This window comes from Leguminivora glycinivorella, chromosome 26, assembly GCF_023078275.1.
Source record: "Leguminivora glycinivorella isolate SPB_JAAS2020 chromosome 26, LegGlyc_1.1, whole genome shotgun sequence".
Taxonomy (NCBI): Eukaryota; Metazoa; Arthropoda; class Insecta; order Lepidoptera; family Tortricidae; genus Leguminivora; species Leguminivora glycinivorella.
In genome coordinates this window covers 7,800,896-7,824,808 of record NC_062996.1, presented here as the reverse complement: position 1 = coordinate 7,824,808, position 23,913 = coordinate 7,800,896, and the positions used below count along the sequence as shown (strand labels likewise).

Here is a 23,913-nt window from a genome sequence, read left to right as displayed (position 1 = left end):
CATGTCACTATTAGAGATGCCACAGATAGTTTGACCGGATTCTAACATGCAGACCACCCCAGCGAGTCACTGAATATTCAGTGTGAAGTTTTTATCTAAACGAAGCAAAGTTATAGGAATGTTAATGATTAGAAACCAAACTGAATCCTGATAGGAAATGAACTTAATTCACAGTATTTTGTACTATCTAATGCTTATATTTATTTGTGAGTTAAATCTAACCATAATATTGATTACTATGTGACTAATGATACTCAAATTTTATTCTTAGTTTAGGTACTAAAACTCTAACCGGTATCCAACCAGATACTACATTCTGGTTTTGGCTGGATAGAAAAATCACCAACCTGCTGAGTGGACCCAGATTGTCACAATACACTGACCTTTGACGAGGCTCGCTCCCTGCGAGCGCGCCTGCAGCTCCGCCTGGCTGCGCTGCACTTGCAGCTTGAAGTCGCTCGCGTCTCGCAGGCGGCCCACGCACGTACAGCAGATGCCGCTCGAGCCCGAGCCGCCCACTGCCAGCTGCAACTTAAACCATTCACACATTTAATTAAACACCATGCTGTCCTAACATTTATGACAGTATCATCTATTGACTTCACACACTTTTAAATTTGTGCACACAACTTACTTGAATATCAAAACACTCCTTGATCATGTCGGCATATATCTCCGTTTTGCCGAGATGTGTGTGCGGCGTCGTCAGGTCTTTGTCCGGGGGACACAGCAGGCAGCAGCGACACGCTAGCATCACGTCCATCGTAACCGCTACGCTTGTATGCGTATTGTATTCGCCAATTACTACAAGTAGCCGTGACTGCCAAACTCCAACAACGGGAATTATCTTATGTGAAATAATAATGTATTTGAAATAAAAACGTAGAACCTAACAGGTGCTAACACTAACCAGGAGCAAGGGCGTTCATTTATATTTTTTAACAACATAACATAACCTAACCTTCAGACTGAAGTGACAGCCATCACTTGACAGTTTTGATTTTGACATACGTTAAGAAGTTAACACACGACTGTACCGTACCGCGACTTCGAAACTATTCAAGTAGGTGAGAGCGAGATAAAAAAATCTTCAATACAGCCTGACAAAAAAGGATAAAAATGAAACTAAAATTGTTTATCCTAACATAACTTACTGTTCTCATACAAAAGGTGTACAATAGTAACTCAATAGTTGCTACATGATAAGCGTTTTACAAAGACGGTGGCGCCATTTTTCAGTGCCAAGATTATTAAAGAATTTGCCAAGATTAGGTTGACCTGACTTGAATCCAATGAGAAAATGTGCTTGGACCTGACCGTCTATAATTTTTACTCTTTTTTGCGAGGCTGTATGTACATACTTAGGCTTCCCACAGACAGTCTTAAAAATTCATAATCTTAAAAAAAAACTTGTATGCAATCTGACAGTTCAAATCTGTCAGTGTCTTGTCAGTGTCAGTTTGAACTGTCAGATTGCATACAAGTTTCTTTTAAGATTATGAAAATTAAGACTAGTCTGTGGGGAGGCTTATGGTGGTTTTTTTGACGTGTTCGTTCGTACGGGCTCGTTACTACGGGCAACATGCACGAAAAAGATGACGTCATTGTCCCGTTTCGCAATATAGCTTTTGCGCCATCTATTGGCGCGCGTTGGAACTAAGCAGCTGATCGATGCGCTCGGTATGGTTATAGCGTGTGGCCTGAGTAAAGCACCACAGCTGGGACAGATGGCGCGCCCGTGTGTTGTTCTCGACAAAATTAATTATTTTAATTTATACGACTTTTTACAGAACATATCCCGTCTGAACTCATCATAGATTTAGAATTATTAAACTAGATTGTGTAGTTAGGTCAAAAAGTGTGTCCACATGAGAGGTCATTGTTTGGGCTGGTGTCCCTCTCGCACTTACTGACAATGTCAACATTATTCAGTGAACGTCGTTTTTAATTATACAAATCTTTGATTTATTGGCATCAAAATAATTACATTGTAATTATTTTCCAATTCTTTGAAATATATCGAAACCCTAGTTCGAATATAACACTAAAATAATATAAGAAGTTATAAAGTCAGGTAATATATATATATATAAACACTACTATTATGGCTCATTAACACTGGCCACACGTGCGAGAGGGACACCAGCCCAAACAATGCCCTCTCATGTGGACCGTTTTCGATAGTTCAGAATAGCGAAAACGGTCACCTTTTTGTCTCAGTAATAAGGTTCAATTTAGTATGGCAAAAAATGTGATTCCGCTGTCCCCTGTCTTTGGAACTCACTGACAATGACATTTGGACCGCTAAACATGGTACAATAGGGACTGAGCTCACACTTTTTTGCCATACTAAATTGAACTTTATCACCGGCGCAGAAAGGCGTTCTTGTCAGACTAGTAAAAGTTTTTGGCTTAACAACTCAATCTAGCTTAATATATATAAATCTATGGCATAGAACAACATGTCGGGTCCCTATATATAGGTCTAAGGTTTTATTTGAAAATTGAAATGGTCATACAATGCCAAAAATTGTAAGTATTTGCAATATTACTTTCTATTATAGTAAAACATATATTTTTTAAGGATTATAATATATATACGTATGTTTTTTCATAGCCAAATCTGGTCTGCTTTGGCAAACATTGCCATCATTGCGGTAAATGGATGGAGCGAAGAGCTTTGAGGAAAGATTGTAAGTATTCACTTCTGATAATTGTGTTAAAGGCTTTTATCTATCTACTCACACCAGTATTCCCAAAAGTTATTGGCAAATCACTAGAAAGAGTGCAGAGGAAGTTCTGTAGGCACATTTACAAACGACTGTACGGGTATTACCCATATATGTATCCATCTCTATTCGTAACAGGAATGGTTGGTCTTCAAACTCTAGAAACCAGACGGAAACTGCTGCATATTATGCATTACCGCCAACTGTTTCACCATAGAGTATATAGATGACGCATCCGTGCTTGAGAGAATGGGGCTGCAAGTACCAAGAGCGAATGTGGTGGTTGGCATGCCGGGCGCGGTGCCGGCGCGGCAGCGGCGGCGCCTGTTCGCGGCGGCCGGCGCACCGCTCGAGCCCGAGCTGCTCTTAACCGCATCATGTTGGAGACAGACGATATTGACATATTTGCTGATAGTGTTGGTGTGTTTTACAGAAAACTCTTAAGGTTCATAGACCCTACACTCCTTAGGTGATTAATGTAATAACCATAGTTTAACTTTTAAGTGTGTTTGCTTTTATTTATGTCAATTTAACATGTACATAATTATATTACCACATAAGTGCTTTGGTGAAATACTGTTAACTTTTGTGTATTTTTAATAAATAAATAAAAAATCGTGAAAAAAGTCCCAGAATCGGGCCCCTTTTGCTATACTCTGACCGCCCCTGTCTATACTACTGTAATGTTTGACGTTATCACGTTAAACTGCCGTCCGTAAACCGACTTTACAGACAACCAATTTTTTTCTTAATAAATAATAATAAATAAATAAATAATATCATGAAACTTGCAAATACCTCATGTCTTTTGTTCTTGGTGGAATAAAAAGAAAGGCATATTAATGTTTAAACATTTTATTATTTATTACTTATACAGGCGCGATGACTCATAACAACCACCGCTCGCTCGCGGTGCGCAATTGGAACTTTTACAAGGCCGATTTTCACTCACTGTATCACAAACTAGGGTCTATTGATTGGAGTGATATTTATAATATTAATGAACCGGATCTAGTTTTATTGTTTTTTTACGAACAAATAACTCAGGTATTAGATGAATGCGTTCCTGCTAAAAAGCAAAAGTGTGCAAACACTCCGTATTTGTATCCAGAGTGGTACACAGCCCAAATAATTCGCGACATCAAATTAAAATATAGGCTCCATAAGATGTTTAAGTTGAGTAGGAATAGCGAGGTTTATCAGGAGTTTTCCAGGTGCCGTGCGCGCCTAAAATTTGCCATTGCAGATGCCCACGATAAATACCAGGACCGTGTACAAAAAAATTTGATGTCAGATCCGAAATCATTTTGGCGCTTTTTGAATTCTAAGCGGTCTAAAGGGTCTGCCTATAAGCTAGTAAAGGAGGGTCGGACTTTGTCAGAACAGGAGTGCGCTGATGAATTCTCTAGGTTCTTTTATTCCATTTTTAGTCAGGAGCCAGCTGGGCTGAACTGTATTGCGGCGGAGGAGGCGTCGGGAGCAAGCAGTGCACGGGTCCACATCGATCATCTTGAGGTGAAAGAGGTGAGCCAGGCACTGGCGCGACTTCCAGCTAAACGTTCAGCTGGCCCAGATGGTATACCACCATTCCTCCTGAAGGATTGCCGTTCAACACTAGCTGATCCATTGTGTCATATTTATAATGTCTGCATTAGATCCGAGATATTTCCCGAAAGGTGGAAAGTGACCAGGGTAGTACCGGTGCCGAAGGGAGGTGGTGGGCTGGAAAGCAGTAACTACCGGCCGGTGGCGGTACTTAATGCACCTGCCAAAGTATTTGAGTCTGCATTACACAAGACCCTTTATTCGCAGGTGAGTTCTCAACTTTCCGAGGCACAATACGGCTTTCGAGAAGCACGCAGCACTACAGGTAACCTGTTGCATCTAATGACCATATTAGTTCCAGCAATTGATGCCGGTCACCAAGTAGACGTAGCTTACTTCGATTTTTGCAAAGCATTTGACACCGTAGACAATGATGTCTTGTTAATGAAGTTTGCGAGGGCCGGTTGCACGCCACATACTCTAGAGTTCTTTGCTAGCTACATGCGCGACAGGCAACAGTATGTGGATTGCTCTGGCAGCATTTCTCAACCGTACTACGTTAGATCAGGGGTGAGTCAAGGCAGTAATTTGGGCCCGATGGGGTTTGTATTAATGATCAACGATCTTCCTAACGCAGTGGTTCATTCTACCTGCCTCTTATTTGCTGACGATCTCAAACTGGTCCGAGTGGTCAAGGATATCTCGGATTGTAGTAAATTGCAGGAGGATATTGACAATGTGGTCCAATGGAGTGCAGACAATAAGTTGTACTTTAATGAAGCGAAGTGCACGATGATCTCGTTTAGTCGCGCACATCGCCCAATAAACTTTGGCTACAGCATCGGAGGAAAGCCAATGCAACGGGTATCAAACGTGCGCGATCTGGGAGTACACTTAGCTGCCGATTTGTCATTCCGTGATCATATTGTCAGTGTCTGCAAGAAAGCATTTCGTAATCTAGGTTTCCTCATGCGTCAAGCAAAGGAATTTACGAACATAGCTGCGATACGAGCTGTGTATGGGGCTCTCGTAAGGAGTCATCTTGAATGTAACGCGGTAATTTGGAGTCCACATGCAGCTAAGTACAAAGTCATGATGGAACGCATTCAAAATAAATATGTTAGACTTCTTTACTTAAAGCTTTATGGTGTATATCCTGGGTATCCCTTACTGTATCCCACACTCTTCGTGCTCGGAATGGCGGGGTATAACAAACTAGAGGTTAGGCGAGAGCTTGCCCTCGCTTTATATGTAGTTAGGGTGCTGCGAGGTGAGTTGTGCAACCCCGGGGTGCTGCACGCCCTGGCACTGTATGCGCCGGACGGGCACGCGGGGCGCCGCCGCCGGCCACCGCTGCTGGCCGTACCCGCAGCTCGTACAAAGCTACTCATGGAAGCCCCGCTTACGAGGGCGATTCGCGCTATCAATAAAGTTGCTCTCGAGATAGACATTTTTACATGCTCCCTGAATGATCTCACAAAGGCCACTATGTTAATTTTAGTTTAGTTTCTTTTTTTATATACTGGCAATAACTGTTTTATTGTTTGGTTCGCTTATCTATCGCATTAGGAAAACCTGTAAAGATAGATTTAAGTTGTTATTTACCAATAAATAAAAAATAAAAAAAAAAAAAAAAAAATGTTTTACACACGGAAATACAGACTGGGAAAAAAAATTGGCACCAAAAAGGCGCGAAATAAGTCTGGCTCGATGATGTGATGACTCCGCCAACGATTATGTTTAGGAAAGCACGCGTTCTATGAAGACGAGTCTCCGCTGAGCTCATTAGGGTTCCGTAGTCAACTAGGAACCCTTATAGTTTCGCCATGTCTGTCTGTCCGTCCGTCCGCGGATAATCTCAGTAACCGTTAGCACTAGAAAGCTGAAATTTGGTAAAAATAAAAAATGGAAAAAAATGTTTTATTAGGGTACCCCCCTACATGTAAAGTGGGGCTGATATTTTTTTTCATTCCAACCCCAACATGTGATATATTGTTGGATAGGTATTTAAAAAAAGGACGTTGGCATCATGTCATGTCAAATAGTTCCTCAGACAGAACACAACCCATTGTACAGGCGATAGAATATCACACATAAGGAGGCGAAGTTTCTCCTTAGACTTAAGGGTAGGGCTGTAGGAGGTAGGGCATAGCGGATGATATTCTGTTTTGTGTGGTAGGGGTAGGGCACAGCACAGCGGATATCGTCTCGCTCGAATCTAGAGCAGAGTCCAACTGGGGTAGTACCTCCGCCTTACAGAAGACCGCAGCCTAATAGCACAAGACCCTACTCATAGTGGTGTGTTCCTGTCGGTGAGTAAGGATGCCAGAGCTCAACGAGGGTTCGGTGTGCTGATGACAGGAGGACTTACGGAACTAACTTGTTCCGTCTATTGTCCTTTGAGTCGTCGGCAACCCGAACCCTTCTTAGAACTTGTACACTCCTTTTTGCTGTGTACTTAACACAGCAAAAGGGAATGTACAAGTTTCTAATGGGGTGGCAACGCGCATGTGACACAGTTTGATTTGCAGGCGTCCATAGGTTACGGTGACCGCTTTACATCAGGCGGGCCGTATGCTTGTTTGCCGCCGACGTAGTATTAAAAAAAGGGTTCAATACCGCCCGTAAGTTTGGGATCGTCGACAATTCGCACACGCGTCTCTGGACCGAGTCAAAGGGTGCAAGCTGGTATCCAGGTGCTCCTGCCCAAAGGTGACAGCGATACTCCATGTGGGGTCTGACTTGAGACTTGTACAAGAGCACTCTTTGCCCCGGAGTAAAGTATCCCCTCGCTCTATTGAGCACAACAAGTTTTTGAACGGAATTGGACGTCGCTCGAAATGTCGACTCCAAGGATCCCAACACTCCCTGACAAGGTAAGGGCTGTGCTTTGTATCCAATTTACATTTTGTAACCTCGCCGTAATCATAAATATTTTTTTATATTTTGTTTTCATGTACATATTGTAAAATGCCTAACCTAATAAGGAAAATAAATACTGAGAAATAATAAATAAATAAAATACTTCTACTGACTTATTTGTTACTCAAATTAACAGAAGTGAACTGTATTACCATCGCTGTCACTCTCCTTTGTTTTCTTTAATTTTCACACCGTTCGATCATGTTCACGCACAAAGCACACACTTTAACTTCTCAGACAAAGCAGGGAAAATAAATCATATTTTTATTAATATAATAATTGGAACGGCAAAATCCCATCCCATTAACATACGGGAGCGCGCGTGAGCTGCGTGACAGGAGCCCCTTCCTTATTGAAGGAGCGTGAAATGTCAATGCTCTAAGTTTCTGATTTAGGTCATTGCTGCGTCGTCAGGGTTCATCCCAATGTGAGTCTTCTGGTGACGTCGCATAGATGATTTCTTAGTGCATTTGTAATGACAGTGGCTACATGCGTAATGCTTTTCTCCTGTGTATTATTTGGTGTCTTTGTAAGTTTCGTTTGGTACTGGATTTATAAGCACATTGACTACATGCGTAAGGCTTTTCTCCGGTGTGTATTCTTTGATGTGTTCGTAAGCTTGATTTCGTCCTGCATTTAAAAGGACAGTGGCTACATGCGTAAGGCTTTTCTCCGGTGTGTATTCTTTGGTGACTTCGTAAGCTTGATTTCGTACAGCTTTTATAAGCACAGTGACTACATGCGTAAGGCTTTTCTCCGCTGTGTAATCTCATGTGACTTTGTAAGTGTCCTTTCTGAGTAAATTTTTTGTCGCAATGGCTACAAGCGTAAGGCTTTTCTCCGGTGTGTAATCTCATGTGGTTTTGTAAGTGAGCTTTCTGAATGCATTTGTAGTCGCAATTACTACATGCGTAAGGCTTTTCTCCGGTGTGTAATCTCATGTGATTTTGTAACTGTGTTTTCTGAGTACATTTGTACTCACAGTGACTACACGCGTAAGGTTTTTCTCCGGTGTGTTTTCTTTGGTGTCTCTGTAACTGGAATTTCGTACTGCATTTATAAGCACAGTGATTACATGCGTAAGGCTGTTCTCCAGTGTGTAATCCCATGTGCCTTTTTAAGTCTGACTTTACTTTGCATTTATAAGCACAGTGACTACATTGATAAGGCTTCTCGCCCGTATGTACCAGTACATGTCTTCTTAGGCTTGACCTTTTACTGCACTGGAACTCACATATGCTACATGCGTAAGGCTTTTCCCCGGTATGTATTATTTGGTGACTTTTCAAAACAAATTTCCTATCGCATTCATAAGCACAGAGACTACATGCGTAAGGCTTTTCTCCGGTGTGTATTCTTTGGTGTCGTTGTAAGTCTGATTTCGCACTGCATTTGTGATCGCAGTGGCTACATTGAAAAGGCTATTCGCCAGTATGTCTCCTTTCATGTTTTCTTAAGGTTGACCTGTCACTGACCTTGTAGTCGCAATAACTACACTTATAAGGCCTTACTCTGGTACTTAATCTTAGGTGTGTTGTTTTGTGTGTCTTCTTATCTTCGTAGTATATCGCCTGATGTTTGTGTAAATCACTTTTAATCACCCTTTTGAAACTGAAGTGACTTTTTAAATGAGCTCGCAAACATCTCTTGGATATTGTTGAATAATCACAATGAGCGCACATGAAATTCGTGACACCATGTTCGATTTTTTTATGCTCTAAAATAAGTGATTCAGTTTGGAATATAGCACTACAAAAATCACAAGCAAATTGTTTGGGCGCTGGCGGCAAGTGTGTGTCTTGAACGTGTTTATTTAAGATAGTTTCGTTTCTAAAACGTTCGCCACAGTGTTCGCAGGCGATTGGTTTGGCCCCACTGTGAGCAGTAGCATCGCCGCGGAGGCGCTCGAGCACCACAGAACAACCCATCGCGAGCTGCTCTCTGGCGCGGGCGCTGCCGTCCGAACACACTGCAACATATCATTTAGCAGTTACAAATAATAGACGTTAAATTAAAAATAATTTATACCCATACATATTTACCAAACCATCTGCAAACAGGTAAGAAATTATTCACTGGGTGAAATTCACTTATAACGCGGCGGTCAAGCAAATCTAGCTACTAAACAAGGCGCGTAATTAAAGTTTTCTATGGACGAGAAACCGTCGCCCCTACATTTTCAACAGTTAGTTTTTTAATGTTCTGGCTCGTCGATGACTCCACCAACGTCGAGGTTTAGAAAGGCACCCGGTTTATGAAGATACTTATTTGGCCGGTGAGTCCTACAATTTACAAATTTGCCACCTTTTTTAGTCAGAAGATCTATTTGACCGTCGTTACAATTATTTCGGGATATATTAGAACTTTTTTCAATAAAAATGAAACTATTTTAAAATTGAGTTTCGATGCCACTAGGCTTAGAATAAATTTAAAAGTGGAAAAGTACTGCCTTGGATGAGCGCTGCGGCATATTGGTCAATGAGACCTGTAGCGACATCTAACAGTTCGTGTTTCCCATTCGGGTTGGTACTCACGCGACATCTCATCGTCCTCGGCCGCCGGCTCCGGCTTGACAGAGAACTCTTCATCTGAAACAAACATACATTCTATGATGTTGATTATTAGAATATTATGAATAAATGACTGTGTACTTGTAATCATCAAACAATCAGTTTTGATATCACATGTTTGACCGCAGCGCCGACCACGGTTCAACTCGATTTGTTTTTGCATGTCCGAATGTTCTCATCTACAGGTCGCAAGTCTCCATCGCAATTTTGCAACCAGATTGTGTGATTATTGATTCCAAATCATTTTGTCCACTCCAGTGTTAGGCAAAAATGTATAAGGCGTTTAGGACTATCGTGACTTTAAAAACAAAGTACGTTTGCGTTTTCTAAGCGAGTAGCGTAATAGGTCTTTAGCTCCCAGAGTCACTAGTTTACTTTTTGTCATAGTCTGTTTGATCTGTCTCAATGTCACATATTTTGAACAGATGTTGACTACTTCTTCTAAATAGTTAAACTGACTACTCACGCAATATCTCCTCAGGTGTGTCTTCATCCAGCATCTCCGGCTTGACCGCGGGCTCTTCACCTGAACCAAACAACTTTATAAGCAGCAGACTAGTACAGTATAGCCACGAGCCAAGTAATGAGGGATAGCAACTAACTCACAAGATGTGGTCTGTGATTTATTGAAGTATATACAGAAATATATATTATAGGACATTCTTGCACAGATTGACCAAGTCTCACGGTAAGCTCAAGAAGGCTTGTGTATTGGGTACTCAGATAGCAATACGTATAATACAGCGTGTGTATTCCATACGGGCAAATATCTTGATAACGATTAGTACTGGACCGGACCTAAGGAGCCTAACTACATGTTTTTTTTTTAATAGATGAGATTTTTTTTTGATACACAATAATTCAGCACGTAATGTATTACGTTCACATCAATTAGCGTACCTACATAAACGTCATTACGAAATAACGTTTATGTCATGTCAAGTTGGACGGCGGACATTGCTGCTCGGTCAGAAATTATAAGTCATTGGTCTTAATTAATAATACTATTTAACAAAAAGATTATAACTAGATACATTATTCCCCGTATGGGATCCACACGCTGTATATAAATACTTATATCTTATACTATTAAACGAGCAATTCTTGTATATTTATTTATTTATTTATTTATTTATATATACCGACGATCTCGGAAACCGCTCTAACGATTTCGCTGAAATTTGTTATGTGGGGGTTTTCGGGGGTGAAAAATCGATCTAGCGTAGCCTTAGATCCCGGAAAACGCGAATTTTCGAGTTTTCATGAGTTTTTCTTTCGCGTTTGTAAACGTAAAATATGGTCCTTAATTTCGCCGCGCGCGCATCGATTCCGCTTAGCTCAGTCGTACGAGGTCGGTCTAATGTACGCAGATGTACGCAGATAGATCGTAGGTGTCGGGGTTTCGAATCCCGGCCAGAAATTAAGTTTTTGTTTTTTGTCTTTTTTTTTTTGTTTTTGTATTTATAAAAGTTTTTTTTTTATCTAAAGATGTGATATATTAAAATAGAACCGAGCGAAGCTCGGTCGCCCAGATATTTACATAGAAAACATCCATGACTCCGGAACAAATACGGGATGGAAACCGAGATGTTGCTCCACGTTGGAGCTCACGAAGGTTAAATAATAATAATGACTATGACTAGTACACTCACCTGGCTCGGACCCACAAGACTCATCTGTGTCCTGCATTTCTGGGTGTTCATACTCAACTGCAGATTCTTCCTCTAGAGCAAACAAACAAAACAAATCACTCGCTACAAACACAAAACATGTCACTATTAGAGATGCAATGTATACTTTGGCCGGAGTCATCAAGTTAAGATACTTCCCTATACTTTTATAACTTATTTCCCAGTATTTTTGTACTTTCTAATGATTATTGTTATTTGTACGCCACCAGCACTTTTTGTTAGCAGTTAGCATTCATAGACGTTATATTAAAAAAAGATATACCCCATACATGTTTACCAAACCAGTAATTTTCAGATAGGTAAGTCATTATTTACCGAGCTAAATTCACTTATAGACGGTGAAGCCAATCTTGTCACAGAAAAGGGGCCAACTTCAATTTTTCTACGGACTCACCTTCGCCTCTACTGTGTAATGGGTCGTCGATGTCTCCGCCAACGTCAAGGTTAAGGCATTTTGTGTCAGTAGGTCAGTGTAATGTAGTTAGGTGCTTATTGAGCAAAACAATAAAGATTATAAATGATTAGTAAGTAGATTTACATTAACTTAAATAAGTGGCAAAGTGGCAAAGTACTGTCTCGGATGAGACTTGAATTGGCGGCCTCCGGATCTATATTCCAACGCTCTGCCAACTGAGCCAACAAGACTTCAACCAAGTCAGCGAAATTTTCCACCATATTGGTCAATGGGACCCGTAGCGACATCTTACAGTTTGTGTTTCCCATTCGGGTTGGTACTCACGCGACATCTCATCGTCTTCGGCCGACGTCTCCGACTTGATTGTGAACTCTTCATCTGAAACAAACATACTGTTCGTGGGATCGTGTCGAACTCGCTCCGGGCCGTGCCTTGTGCTACAGATCTCCTTCAGTGTGGCCACGCTGCCAACCTTGGTTCTAAATTGACAGGTCATTATGCACTAATGTTACCACATTAAGACCAGTGCTGTTCATATCGATAATTAAAAAAAAAATAGAATTAGGGAATATTGATAAATTTGCCGCTAGTGGCGCTACATGTTAAATGTTAATTATTTCATCATTTTTAGTGGCATTTCACGGATATGTTGGTGTTTCGTAAATTAATATGCAATTTTACATCAATAAAGACATTAAAACCTAAAATCTTGCATTATTTTATTCTAGAAAAAACACGTTCTTGTAACTATTATTATTACTTGTAAATTGTTTAATACCTTTATAATTATCAGATGGATTGTAATTGCAATACATATCTTACTTGTCGATATAATATATACTTATGGCTAATTTTTTGCTATTCCCGGCAATTACTACCGGCAACTGCTGTTCTGGTCAATTCTAAACCTATAGTTAAACTGACTACTCAACTCACGCAATATCTCCTCAGGTGTGTCTTCATCCAGCATCTCCGGCTTGACCGTGGGCTCTTCACCTGAACCAAATAACTTTATAAGCAGCAGATATTTTTATCAAATTTCATATATTTTATTTCATATAATTACATTAAACTTAACAATGTTTGTTTGGAAGAAATATGATTGCTATTGAAGTTCATCAGTCAGTCATTTGTTTCATTTCAAATGTTTCAAAAGTGAACTGACTAATAAACACTAGTTGAGTTTACCTCTGCCCTAAATTTGGACGGACTATACCTACGTACATATATTATATTATTGTAGAAACTTATTATATACATGACGATAAAGTTATGTATGCAACTGTACATAATTAAGCATTAAAGACTTGCGTTATCTTATTATGAAACTCGCCTTTCGGCTCGTTTACTAAAGCAACACTCATGTTTTAATGCATCTCATAATGTATAGCAATCACATAAATAACTATTAGTTGTATATTGCTCCGTGCTTGAGTTCATGAGAAGTTATTTATTTATTATTTATTAATCAGGCAGGCAATTACAACAACTGATAGTTGCCTGTATCCAACTATTCTTTCTTAAGATGTGTTCTTTAAATTTATTAAAATAATGATACATAGTAATATGTATCATTGCCACATAGCAGACTCACCTGGCTCGGACCCACAAGTCTCATGTGTGTCCTGCATTTCTAGGTTTTCACACTCTACTGCAGATTCTTCCTCTAGAGCAAACAAACAAAACGAATCACTCACTACGAACACACTACAACTGTTTAGTTTTTAATACCATAAGTAGTTTCGGAACGCATCCTAAATTGTTTACATTTATCATGTCTCGCTCTCACATCATTTTATCATATATATTTATCTCGTATGGGGAAATTACGGGCATGCGCAAAAGGCGTTATCTTTAGAACAAGATTTAAACAATATGACATGAAAGAAGAAAAAGAATATGTCAGAAGATGAAGAAAGAAAATCGGTGACGTTCACGGCGGTGGTGAACTGCGGAAAGAAATAAAGAAATAAGAAATAAAACGGCGAGCGGAAAAACCGTGGATTTAATTAAAACCAAAAGTGCGGCAAAGGCCTATACGTCAAAGCGCGGGTGAGTGTAGGGCTTTTATTTATATATTTTTCTTTTAAGTTCTCCCCATTTGTTCGCATCCCGAAAACGGGTGCAATCTTCCTAAGGTGCCGATTTCCGGACAGAACCAGCGCCCTTTTGTCCAAAGAACCCAAACTCACGCCAATCGGGTGGCGGGGAGGTTCTCTGGTACATTTTGGTCTTCGAGCCGGATTTGCGGAAATTCGAGCTCATTTTCGGCGCCTTGGAATATTTCACCCGTTTCATTTCACCAAATTATATTTCGAGCGGTCGAAATATAATACTCATTTCATACAATTGGGGGGGACATTTGTTTTTGAGTTCTCATCTTTTAATATTTTTTATGTTTTGACTGGGGATTTTATTTATTACATTCTCGTTCATATCTTACATTTACAAACAATTTCGTCTTTTGGATTTACATTCGCGGCAACCCATTATGGTATTTTGAAAACTAACATTTCAACATTGAAATTTATTACATAAATTCATTAGAAATTCAATTTCTTATAAATTTATTTTATCGTTGACATTTCAAATTAAAACAGTTTGGTTGCTAGGTTACCATATACTCCATATAGGAAACTATAGGATTATTTCGGCTAGGTAACCTAGTGCTTGATTAGCCTTGCGGTTATAAGAGTGGTTTTAGAAGCTGAAGGTTGGAGGTTCGAACCTCAGCTCAGGTGTGGCTTTTTGTGTTTTTCTAAACATTTATATTTCTTACAAAAGTGGTATAGAGCATTATTTATCGGTATTTGATGCTATTTCGGTACAAAATAAAATTTCAGGGGTCTTAAACATTTTCTTAAAAGTTTAAAAAATAAACATTTTATAATATATTAAGGTTAGCGGTAAAATCTTAATGTATTATTTGCGGCTTGCGGGTTATATTTAACTTAAAATTTCAAGATTTATTGCGGTGATTTACTAGTGCGGAACTTTTAATTAAAAATAATGTGTAATTGTTACGTGTAGTTTTCATGTTGTGGTTTGTGTTAGGGTTTGGGATTCTATTGATTATATTGATTTGGGTTACGTATTCAAATACTACCAACGGAAAGATGGCGGCAGCTAGGCGGATACAGTTGTTGCAAATAAAACATCATACAGCGTGTCGTAGTATTGACGTATTGGATGCGTTGGCTCGGAATCCTGAATTGTCTCCAGAACAAGAAAGTGATTTCATAGTGCGGTTTCAAGACTTAGAAAAGGTTTATGAGACATTTACGGAAATGTTTTATGAACTTCAGCTCTCTGCTGCGGATATAGAGAGCTTTGATTTGGAAAGTCATCTTCAGGAGTATGACGCGTATAACAAAAAATACTATTTTATTAAACAACGGCATTTAGGGTTGACAAATTTAAACGCTTCAGCTAATGCGGATAATAGCTGTAGCAGCGGTAACAATAATGACAATCCTAAGAGCGCGCGGAATAGGGCAGTTCTCCCTAAAGTGAAACTTCCTACCTTTGCGGGACAGGTGGAAGAGTTTGTTCCTTTTATGGAATTATTCCAGTCGTTGGTGGGCAATGATGCCACCTTATCGGATACTGAGAAGATGTATTATTTAGCGGGGTCGCTTTTAGGCGAACCAAAGACTTTGACTCAGCATCTATCAGTCACAGGAGATAATTTTTCGGTCGCGATTGATTTATTGAATGCGCGGTATAACAACAAAAGGTTGTTAGCGGATCGTTTGTTGCACAACTTATTGAGTGCACCTCATGTAACTTCTAAGGGGGTAACTGGTTTAAAAATGTTTTTGAACACATTAATTGAAAACACAAAAGCGTTGGAAAAGATGGAATTTCCGGTGGATTCGTGGTGTTATTTGCTATTCTACATCAACTTCCAAAAGTTAGACGGTAACTTGAAAAAACACTTTGAAGACAAGCACGCCGATAAAGAATTACCCACATTCGCGGACCTCATTAAGTTTTTGGAAACTGAAATACGGATTTTGGAATCCAGTGCGGAACCACAGGCCAGTACGTCGGCGGGAAGGCGTATTGGTGGTGGGCAGAGCCAGGCGGTAAAGGCTCATGCGGCATTTCAAGGTGCGGGTTCGGCGTCGGCGTCGTCGTGTCGGTTATGCGGAAAAAGCGGACACTTTATTGCGAAGTGTGAGAAATTCCTGGAGATGAAGCCTGCAGCTAGGAAGCGTCAGGTCGTTTCACTTAGATTGTGCTTCAAGTGTTTGAACGGTCACAACATTGATAAATGCACTTATAACAAGAATTGTTACAAGTGTAATTCGGCTAAACACCATTATTTATTGCATTTTGATATTCCGGCAAGTGGTTCAGATCGTGAACAACGTTTGACGTCAAACGTGGCTACAAATGGGAAATCTCACAATGCTGCCTCGTCCTCTTCAAGTGTTCCTGTTGTCAGTGCGCCCTTAACCAGCGGCAATCCAGAAGGTGCGGTTCCTGGAGTCTCTGGATTGATGGCATCACAGGCAAAGAAACCAAAGGTGTTACTTGCGACGGCAATAATAAGAGTTCTGGATAGCAGCGGACGCTACCAGGAGGCGCGGGCCTTACTGGACGGAGGGAGCGAGAGCACATTCATATCGGAGTCTTGTGTGCAGAGGTTAGGCTTAGAGCGGTTTAAGCCTGACGACCCAATCACAGGACTGGGCTGTACTCCTATAACCGGTTGTAGGGGAGCAGTTAATCTGACCATGACACCTAGGCTGACGGATCAGCCAGTGCTGGTGACCACGGCTAATGTCTTAAATAAAATCAGTTATAACCTGCCTGGATATTCGTTGCCGGCTCAGTTGGCGGATAATTATCGGGGACTGGATCTTGCGGATGAACAGTTCTTTGTGAGTCGAGAGATTGATATTTTATTAGGTGAGGATTTACTTTGTGACATTGTACTCAGCGGACGCATCAAAATCCATGATAACATTCCACGGGTGACAAAAACGGTGTTCGGACACGTTTTGTCAGGTCCTGTCAATATTGGAGTTTCCCTTCGAGTTCCTTGTGCGTCTCAGGCCTTTTTCTGTAGCACAAGCACAGATCGGATCTTAGAACGGTTCTGGGAGGTTGAAGACATCCCGTTTAAGGCGGAAAACCCTAAAGATCTTGAATGCGAGACCATTTTTAGAGATACCCATTCACGGACTGAAGAGGGTAGATACTCAGCACGGTTGCCTTTTATATCGGACGCCCCTGAACTCGGTAACACTGTACCCATAGCTATGAAGCGGTTTTTAGCCATGGAGAGGCGGCTCCTTGCAAAAGGCAACGAGGTCTTCAGGGAGAAATACACGGAGTTTATGCGGGAGTACGCCGAAACAGGACATATGTCACTGTGTGAAGGGGAACTAAACGACTACGCCAGTGGTAGTTACATTATACCTCATCATGGAATTTTTAAAAAGGATTGTGATAAGATTCGCGTAGTTTTTGACGCTAGTTGCGCATCTACTAATGGTGTTGCGCTAAATGATTGTTTGCATGCGGGTCCAAAACTACAGCGGGATATCGCGGAAATTATATGTAGGTTTAGGCTACATCGTTACGTGTTTACAACGGACATCAGGATGATGTTTAGACAGATTTTGATTGCTGAGGAGGATCGGCGTTTCCAGCTCATTTTCTGGCGGGAGTCCCCAGACTTACCTTTGCGTGTGTATCGGCTAAATACCGTAACATACGGAATGAAGTCAAGCCCATACCTTGCGATTCGGACGCTAAGGCAGTTGGCAGATGACGAAGAGATGCAGTTTCCTGCTGCGGCACAACTTCTGCGGTCTTCGGTGTATATGGATGACATTTTGCCACCACGGAGGGCACCGGGCTCCCGGGGCCCGGTAGCCGCTTCTATGTCAACGAGCGGCTGACACCCTTCAATCGACGGCTATTTCAAAGGGCACGGCAGCTGAAGGAGCAACACGGCTGGCGATACGTGTGGACGCGTGATGGCAGGATCTATCTGCGCCAACGACCGGGAACTGACTCTCCGAGACATCGCATAAGGACTGAAAGTGACTTGGCTCGTGTTTTTGGTTCTCTTGACGTTTGCTCTCAGGCATAAATATAATTTAGGTACTTGTACTGATATAGAAATAACAGTAGCATCAACTAAGCATGTATTTCAACCGTTGTCTTATGTATTTTGTGTTCGCATTTTATATATTTTTTTCGCTTAATAATAGTTTGTATGTTATGTAATCTCTTTTTGTGCTTTTCACTGGCGTGCATTGCAACAACAACAAATATGATAGCCCTATATACACATTCGCATGTCATTTATTTTTTGTTCAACACGTTCACAAACACTTTCCACGTCACAGAACACATATTTAACCTTAATAGTAAACATTTCACCTCACTATTTTTAATTACACACGTAACGAAACCGGGTCGTGACACCATATTGGATATACATACAGTTTTGATTTTGTGTGCATGTAGGCACCTATTATCTAGTTTTTCCCTAGTCACGCCTAAAACTAAATTACTTAAATTAGCTCTTTACAACCCGGGCTCGTTGTCAACAGGACAAGATGATTTTTTGGTCGCAATGAACAGGTTTGACGCCGATATAGTGGCGATTTGTGAGACTTGGATCAGACAGGGACAAGAACAACGCGCGCCGCGTGTCCCCGGATACAAATTTATAAATGCTCCGCGACCCACATCGATGCGCGGTGGCCGCGGCGGTGGGGTAGGCTTCTATATCAAAACTACCGTGCGCGCGCGGCGTTCTACCCACCCTGCTGCAAATATAGAACAACTGTGGCTATCTGTTTCCCTTAACGGTCAAAGTTACATAATAGGTACTGCTTATCGTCCAAACTGGGTCAACGTTGACATGTTTTTCGATGCCCTTACAGACTCTTTAACATACTTCTCTAAGCACGACCGTGTTGTTTTGATGGGTGACTTTAACATCAACGTGCTAGACACAGCAAACAGTAATACGTCTAAGTTTAAATGCTTTCTCAGCTCCCAAAGTTTAGAGCAAGTAGTAAAGGAACCTACTCACTTTTCTGTGGATAATGACACCCTTCTAGATGTTATCTGTACTAACGCGTCTGTTACCAATGTATGCGTCTCTAATATAACTGGTTCTCTCGGTCATGCCATGGTAACGATTACTTTGGCAATAAAACGACCCAAGGCACCGCCGAGAACTATCACTTATAGGCCAATTAAGGACATTGACTTGGCGAAGTTTGATAGGGATCTGCAGGCAATAGACTGGGAGCTGGTATTAAAAACCGATTCCGTAGATGCCATGGTGGAGACTTTCAATTTGTTACTGCTGACCTTATTTGACATACATGCTCCTAATAAATCAATTACAATCAGGCGTAACACCAATCTACCGTGGATCACTGATACTATCAAAATTATGATAGAAAAGCGTAATGAGGCTCATATTGCATATCGTAAGTCTAAATCGGAAATCCACAAACATAGCTATTGTGAATTAAAAAAACTAGTTGCTCAAAGTATATATTTTGAAAAACAAGCCTATTATAATCACCATATTAATTCAAATTGTCATAATTCAAAATCACTTTGGAAGAATCTTAAAAAAAATGTTTTAACAGACTCTAATAAACGAGATTGTCTTCCTTGCCATTTCAACGATCCAAATTTGATCAACGATAGTTTTTTGAATGTTCCTGGTGATGATAAGGTTGATATAAACACACAAATGTTCTTTGAAACTCGACGATTAGGTAGTACCTCGTTTAGCTTGAAGCCAGTCGATGAGAGTGATGTAGGTAAATATATACTCTCCATTACTACCAATTCAGTTGGTGTAGATGCAATTAGTAGGGACATGGTTCTGCTCACCCTTCCACGGACGCTGCGAGTGATAACATCAATCATTAATCGATCTTTACTGCATGGCCAGGTGCCAGCAATGTGGAAATCAGCTATGGTTACACCTTTACCTAAAGTGGACAATGCACGTGAGCTCAAGGACCTCAGGCCCATAAGTATTTTGCCTTTTCTCTCGAAGATTCTGGAAAAAGCTGTTTATGACCAATTATATAAATATGTAGAGGGTAGCAATATTTTGCCACAATTACAGTCAGGTTTTCGTAGGGGTATGGGAACTGTGACTGCCCTGATAGATGTTGTTGATAACATTATTTCGGAACAAGACTCTGGCAAAGGCACCTGTTTGGTGCTGTTGGACTTTTCTCGTGCGTTCGATTGCATAAATGTTAGCTTATTACTCTCAAAATTAAAATACTATGGCGTAGATTTAAAGTCTCTCTCGTGGTTCAGTAGTTACCTGGAAGGCCGCGCTCAGTCAGTCAAGATATGCAAAGAAGACGGCACTTTGTTAATATCTGATTCTAGACCGGTAAATCGTGGTGTCCCTCAAGGATCGATACTTGGTCCTTTACTTTTCATTTTATATAGTGCTGATATAACTAATGTTATTAAGCATTGCAAATATCATTTATATGCGGATGACGTCCAATTATATTATTCAGCTCGTTGTAATGAATTTAGTAATGCTATTTTTAAAATTAACGAAGACCTCGTAAACATCTCCAATTGGGCTGAAAGAAACTGTCTGCTGTTGAACCCTCTTAAGACCAAGTACATGATTATGGGCACCAAAACACAAATTTTCCGTATTTTAAACTGTGATCTTCATTTAAAAATCAATGGTTCCTCACTCGAACGCGTAGAAGAGGCGAGAAACTTAGGTGTAGTGGTTGATAGCCAGTTGAGGTTCGAGAAACACGTAGGTGAATTGGTCAGGTCATGTTTCTTTCGCTTAAAAATCCTGTACCAGATTCGCAATCTCTTAAATGAGAACGTTCGCATGATTTTGTGTGAATCGCTGGTTCTATCCAAATTAAATTACGGTGATATCGTCTATGGACCACGCTTGCAACAAAAGACTCGCCGCTTGATACAGAGAGTACAAAATGCTTGTTATAGATTTATTTATTCAATACCTCCAAGAAGCCATATATCTCCGTATCTGAACAAATCGTCCATTCTCAATATGTCTTCTCGGAGACATCTTCATCTTGCATGTCTACTTTTTGGCGTTTTAAATAATAAATCACCGGAATATCTCTTTTCCAAAGTATCCACATCAACTTTTCATAACCGCCATGGTACTAGGTCAACTCGACGTTGCCTTTTGGAAATGTATCCACACAGAACAGTCGCATTTACTGGTTGTTTCCGATATCTCGCGACCAAATGCTGGAATGATATCCCTCCACCTGTAAGACAACTAAAAAGTAAGAAATCTTTCAAATTGCACTTTAAAAAGATATTACTGGAGAAACAAAAAACAGGGATACCATACGGATTTTTGGTCGCGGATTTTAGGATATAATTATTTTTACGGTACATTCTTAACGGCACGTTTGCGCACTTTATAACACTTTATAACACAAGTATTACTTACACATTTTCTATATTCTTGTTGATCATTAATTGTATATGTATGTATTATTTCCACTTTAATTTGTATTTCATTTCACAGCAATGTATATAATTATATTTATAATCATAAATTGTTTTCTCACCTTACTTTAAAATTACCTTAACCTATTTCTTCATTTATACACATTTCTTTATTTATTTAACTGTAACGTGATCTGGGTGCCGGCAGAATATCAGTGCCTCACTCGAAAGGGTGAAGCGTATAGCTGAGTCGGAACCCTTTTGTTTTTGCTGCAATGCACAGAGTGTTGGTAAGCATTTTTTTAATGTTGTGTACGTAATTTTAAGACAATTGTATGTTTTTTTTCTTCTTCTCTTTTTGTTGTTCTGTGTTGCATTTGTAATTGTGTGTTATTGCAGCATTCAAATAAAGCTTTTATCTATCTATCTATCTATCTATCATTTTAGGTGGAGCCGATTCCATAGAAGACGCAAGCAAGTTGAAGCAGGAACTGACGGATTTACTACGCTCTGGCGGTTTTGAGCTTAGTAAATGGACGTCAAGCAGTAAGGAAGTCTTACAGGACATAGCAGAGGAGCATTTAGAAAAACCTCGCAAAATATTTGACAATGCGGATGGGCCTAGTTTCTATAAAATCCTAGGCGTTCAATGGGATTCTAGCAGTGACTGTTTCTCATATCGTACGAAGCTGGATGACACTAGCGGATGTACTAAACGGTCAATCTTGTCAACTTTAGCTAGGGCATTTGATCCTTTGGGGTGGATCTGCCCAGTAATCTTTCAGGGCAAGGTCCTCATGCAGCATCTCTGGCTGAAAAATATGTCATGGGATGCGAAAGCTCCTGATGACGTAGTTGCGGAATGGCAAGGCATTTTAAAAGATATGCCTCTTATTTCAAATCTGCGGTTGGAACGCTTTGTCTTATTAGACGTCAAATCGTGTTCTCTGCATGGTTTCTCAGATGCATCAGAACTTGGGTATGGTGCAGCGGTTTATCTGAGGACTGTGGGACATGACGGAAGGGTCAAGGTTAGTTTGATGATGGCAAAATCGCGAGTCTCGCCGGTTAAATCGAAACTAACTATACCGAAACTTGAATTAAGCGGTGCGGCGTTGCTAGTCAGACTTTTGAAATACGTTGTTGCTGCAATCAGTGATGACCTGACGATAGACGGAATCTTCGGATGGTGTGACAGCACTATCGTTCTCTCGTGGTTGAAGACATCGCCACATTTGTTGCAGACTTTTGAGGGAAATCGAGTTTCTCAGATTCTAAATTGCGGTTTAAACATAGCCTGGAGACACTTACCTTCAGAAATGAACCCTGCTGATGTCGCGAGTCGCGGTTGTCGCGCGTCAGTACTATTGGAGCATCCTTTATGGTGGGGACCTCCTTGGTTATCAGGTGATGCGGAGACCTGGCCCAGGAATATAATGGACAAAGCGGAAGATCCATTACCTGGATTGCGGAAAGTGAAGGTAAATGTTCAGGCCCTGGTCGGGATTGTTGACAAAGATAATATTTTTACGCGGTTTAGTTGTTTAAATATGCTATTGACGGTCGTAGCATATTGTTTCCGGTTTGTCAACAATGCCAGGCCTTTGTCCGAGAAACTTAGGGGGGTATTATCAGTCCCAGAGCGACGGTTCGCTTTGCAGCGGTTAATCAAATTGGTTCAGCAGGAGGAGTTTGCGGATGATATCCACTGCTTAGACCAGAATAAACAATGTTCCAAGCGGCTACGTCGGCTTTTGCCGTTTATTGCGGATGACGGTTTATTGCGCGTTGGAGGTCGTCTGGAGCATTCAAGTTTGTCTTTTCCACGAAAGCATCCGGTGATTTTACCAAAATCACATGCTCTAACGGTTTTGATCGTGGATCATTTTCATGTGACCTATTGCCACGCGGGGGCAACGGTTTTGATGTCGGTATTACAGCGGCAATTTTGGATTATTTCTGCGGGACAAGTGACTCGTACACGAATTTTCAAGTGTATGAAATGTTTTAAAACCAAAGCCAGACCAACAGCGCCGATTATGTCAGCGCTGCCATGGGATCGAGTTAATTCAACTGGTGTGTTTCACACAGTTCAAACTGACTTTGCTGGTCCATTCAGCATTAAGCAGTCTCGTTTGCGGAACGCAAAAATTCTGAAGGCGTATCTTTGCGTATTTATCTGTTCTGCATCCAAAGGGGTTCATTTGGAGTGTGTCACTGACCTTTCGACAGAAGGGTTTCTTGCGGCTTTGACACGGTTCACATCTCGACGCGGAATGCCGAGTGTGATACGTTCAGATTGCGGAACCAATTATACAGGTGCCAACAGATACTTGGATGATGTGCGGAAATATTTGGCTTCTGAGGAAGCACAACAAGGGCTTAGCGACGGCGCGGCCAAACAGTCTATAACGTGGCGGTTTAATTCGCCAGCGGCGCCACATTTCGGTGGTCTTTTTGAGGCGACCGTAAAGTCGGCTAAGACACTATTGCGGCGCGTCATAGGTGAACAGGTTTTAACGTTTGACGAATTGGTAACGGTATTTACCAGGGTGGAGGCAGTCCTT

At 40.8% G+C, this 23,913-nt stretch overlaps 1 protein-coding gene across 14 annotated transcripts in view; it reads right to left on the bottom strand.

The window, feature by feature from the left end:
- Window positions 1–23,913, bottom strand: part of LOC125239878 (zinc finger protein 883-like) — a 202,214-nt gene that overhangs the window by 96,232 nt on the left and 82,069 nt on the right. For 8 of the 14 annotated variants that reach the window (XM_048147614.1, XM_048147616.1, XM_048147621.1 and 5 more), the window contains one exon: window positions 9,731–9,784. The exons of 1 other annotated variant lie outside the window; for it this stretch is intronic. In XM_048147614.1, coding sequence (XP_048003571.1) covers window positions 9,731–9,784 — 54 coding nt within the window. Of the gene's footprint in view, window positions 1–8,010; window positions 9,166–9,730; window positions 9,785–10,232; window positions 10,293–11,418; window positions 11,491–12,196; window positions 12,251–12,808; window positions 12,869–13,466; window positions 13,539–23,913 lie in introns of those variants that run through there. 5 more of the 14 variants (XM_048147615.1, XM_048147620.1, XM_048147631.1 and 2 more) reach the window with 4 other exon arrangements.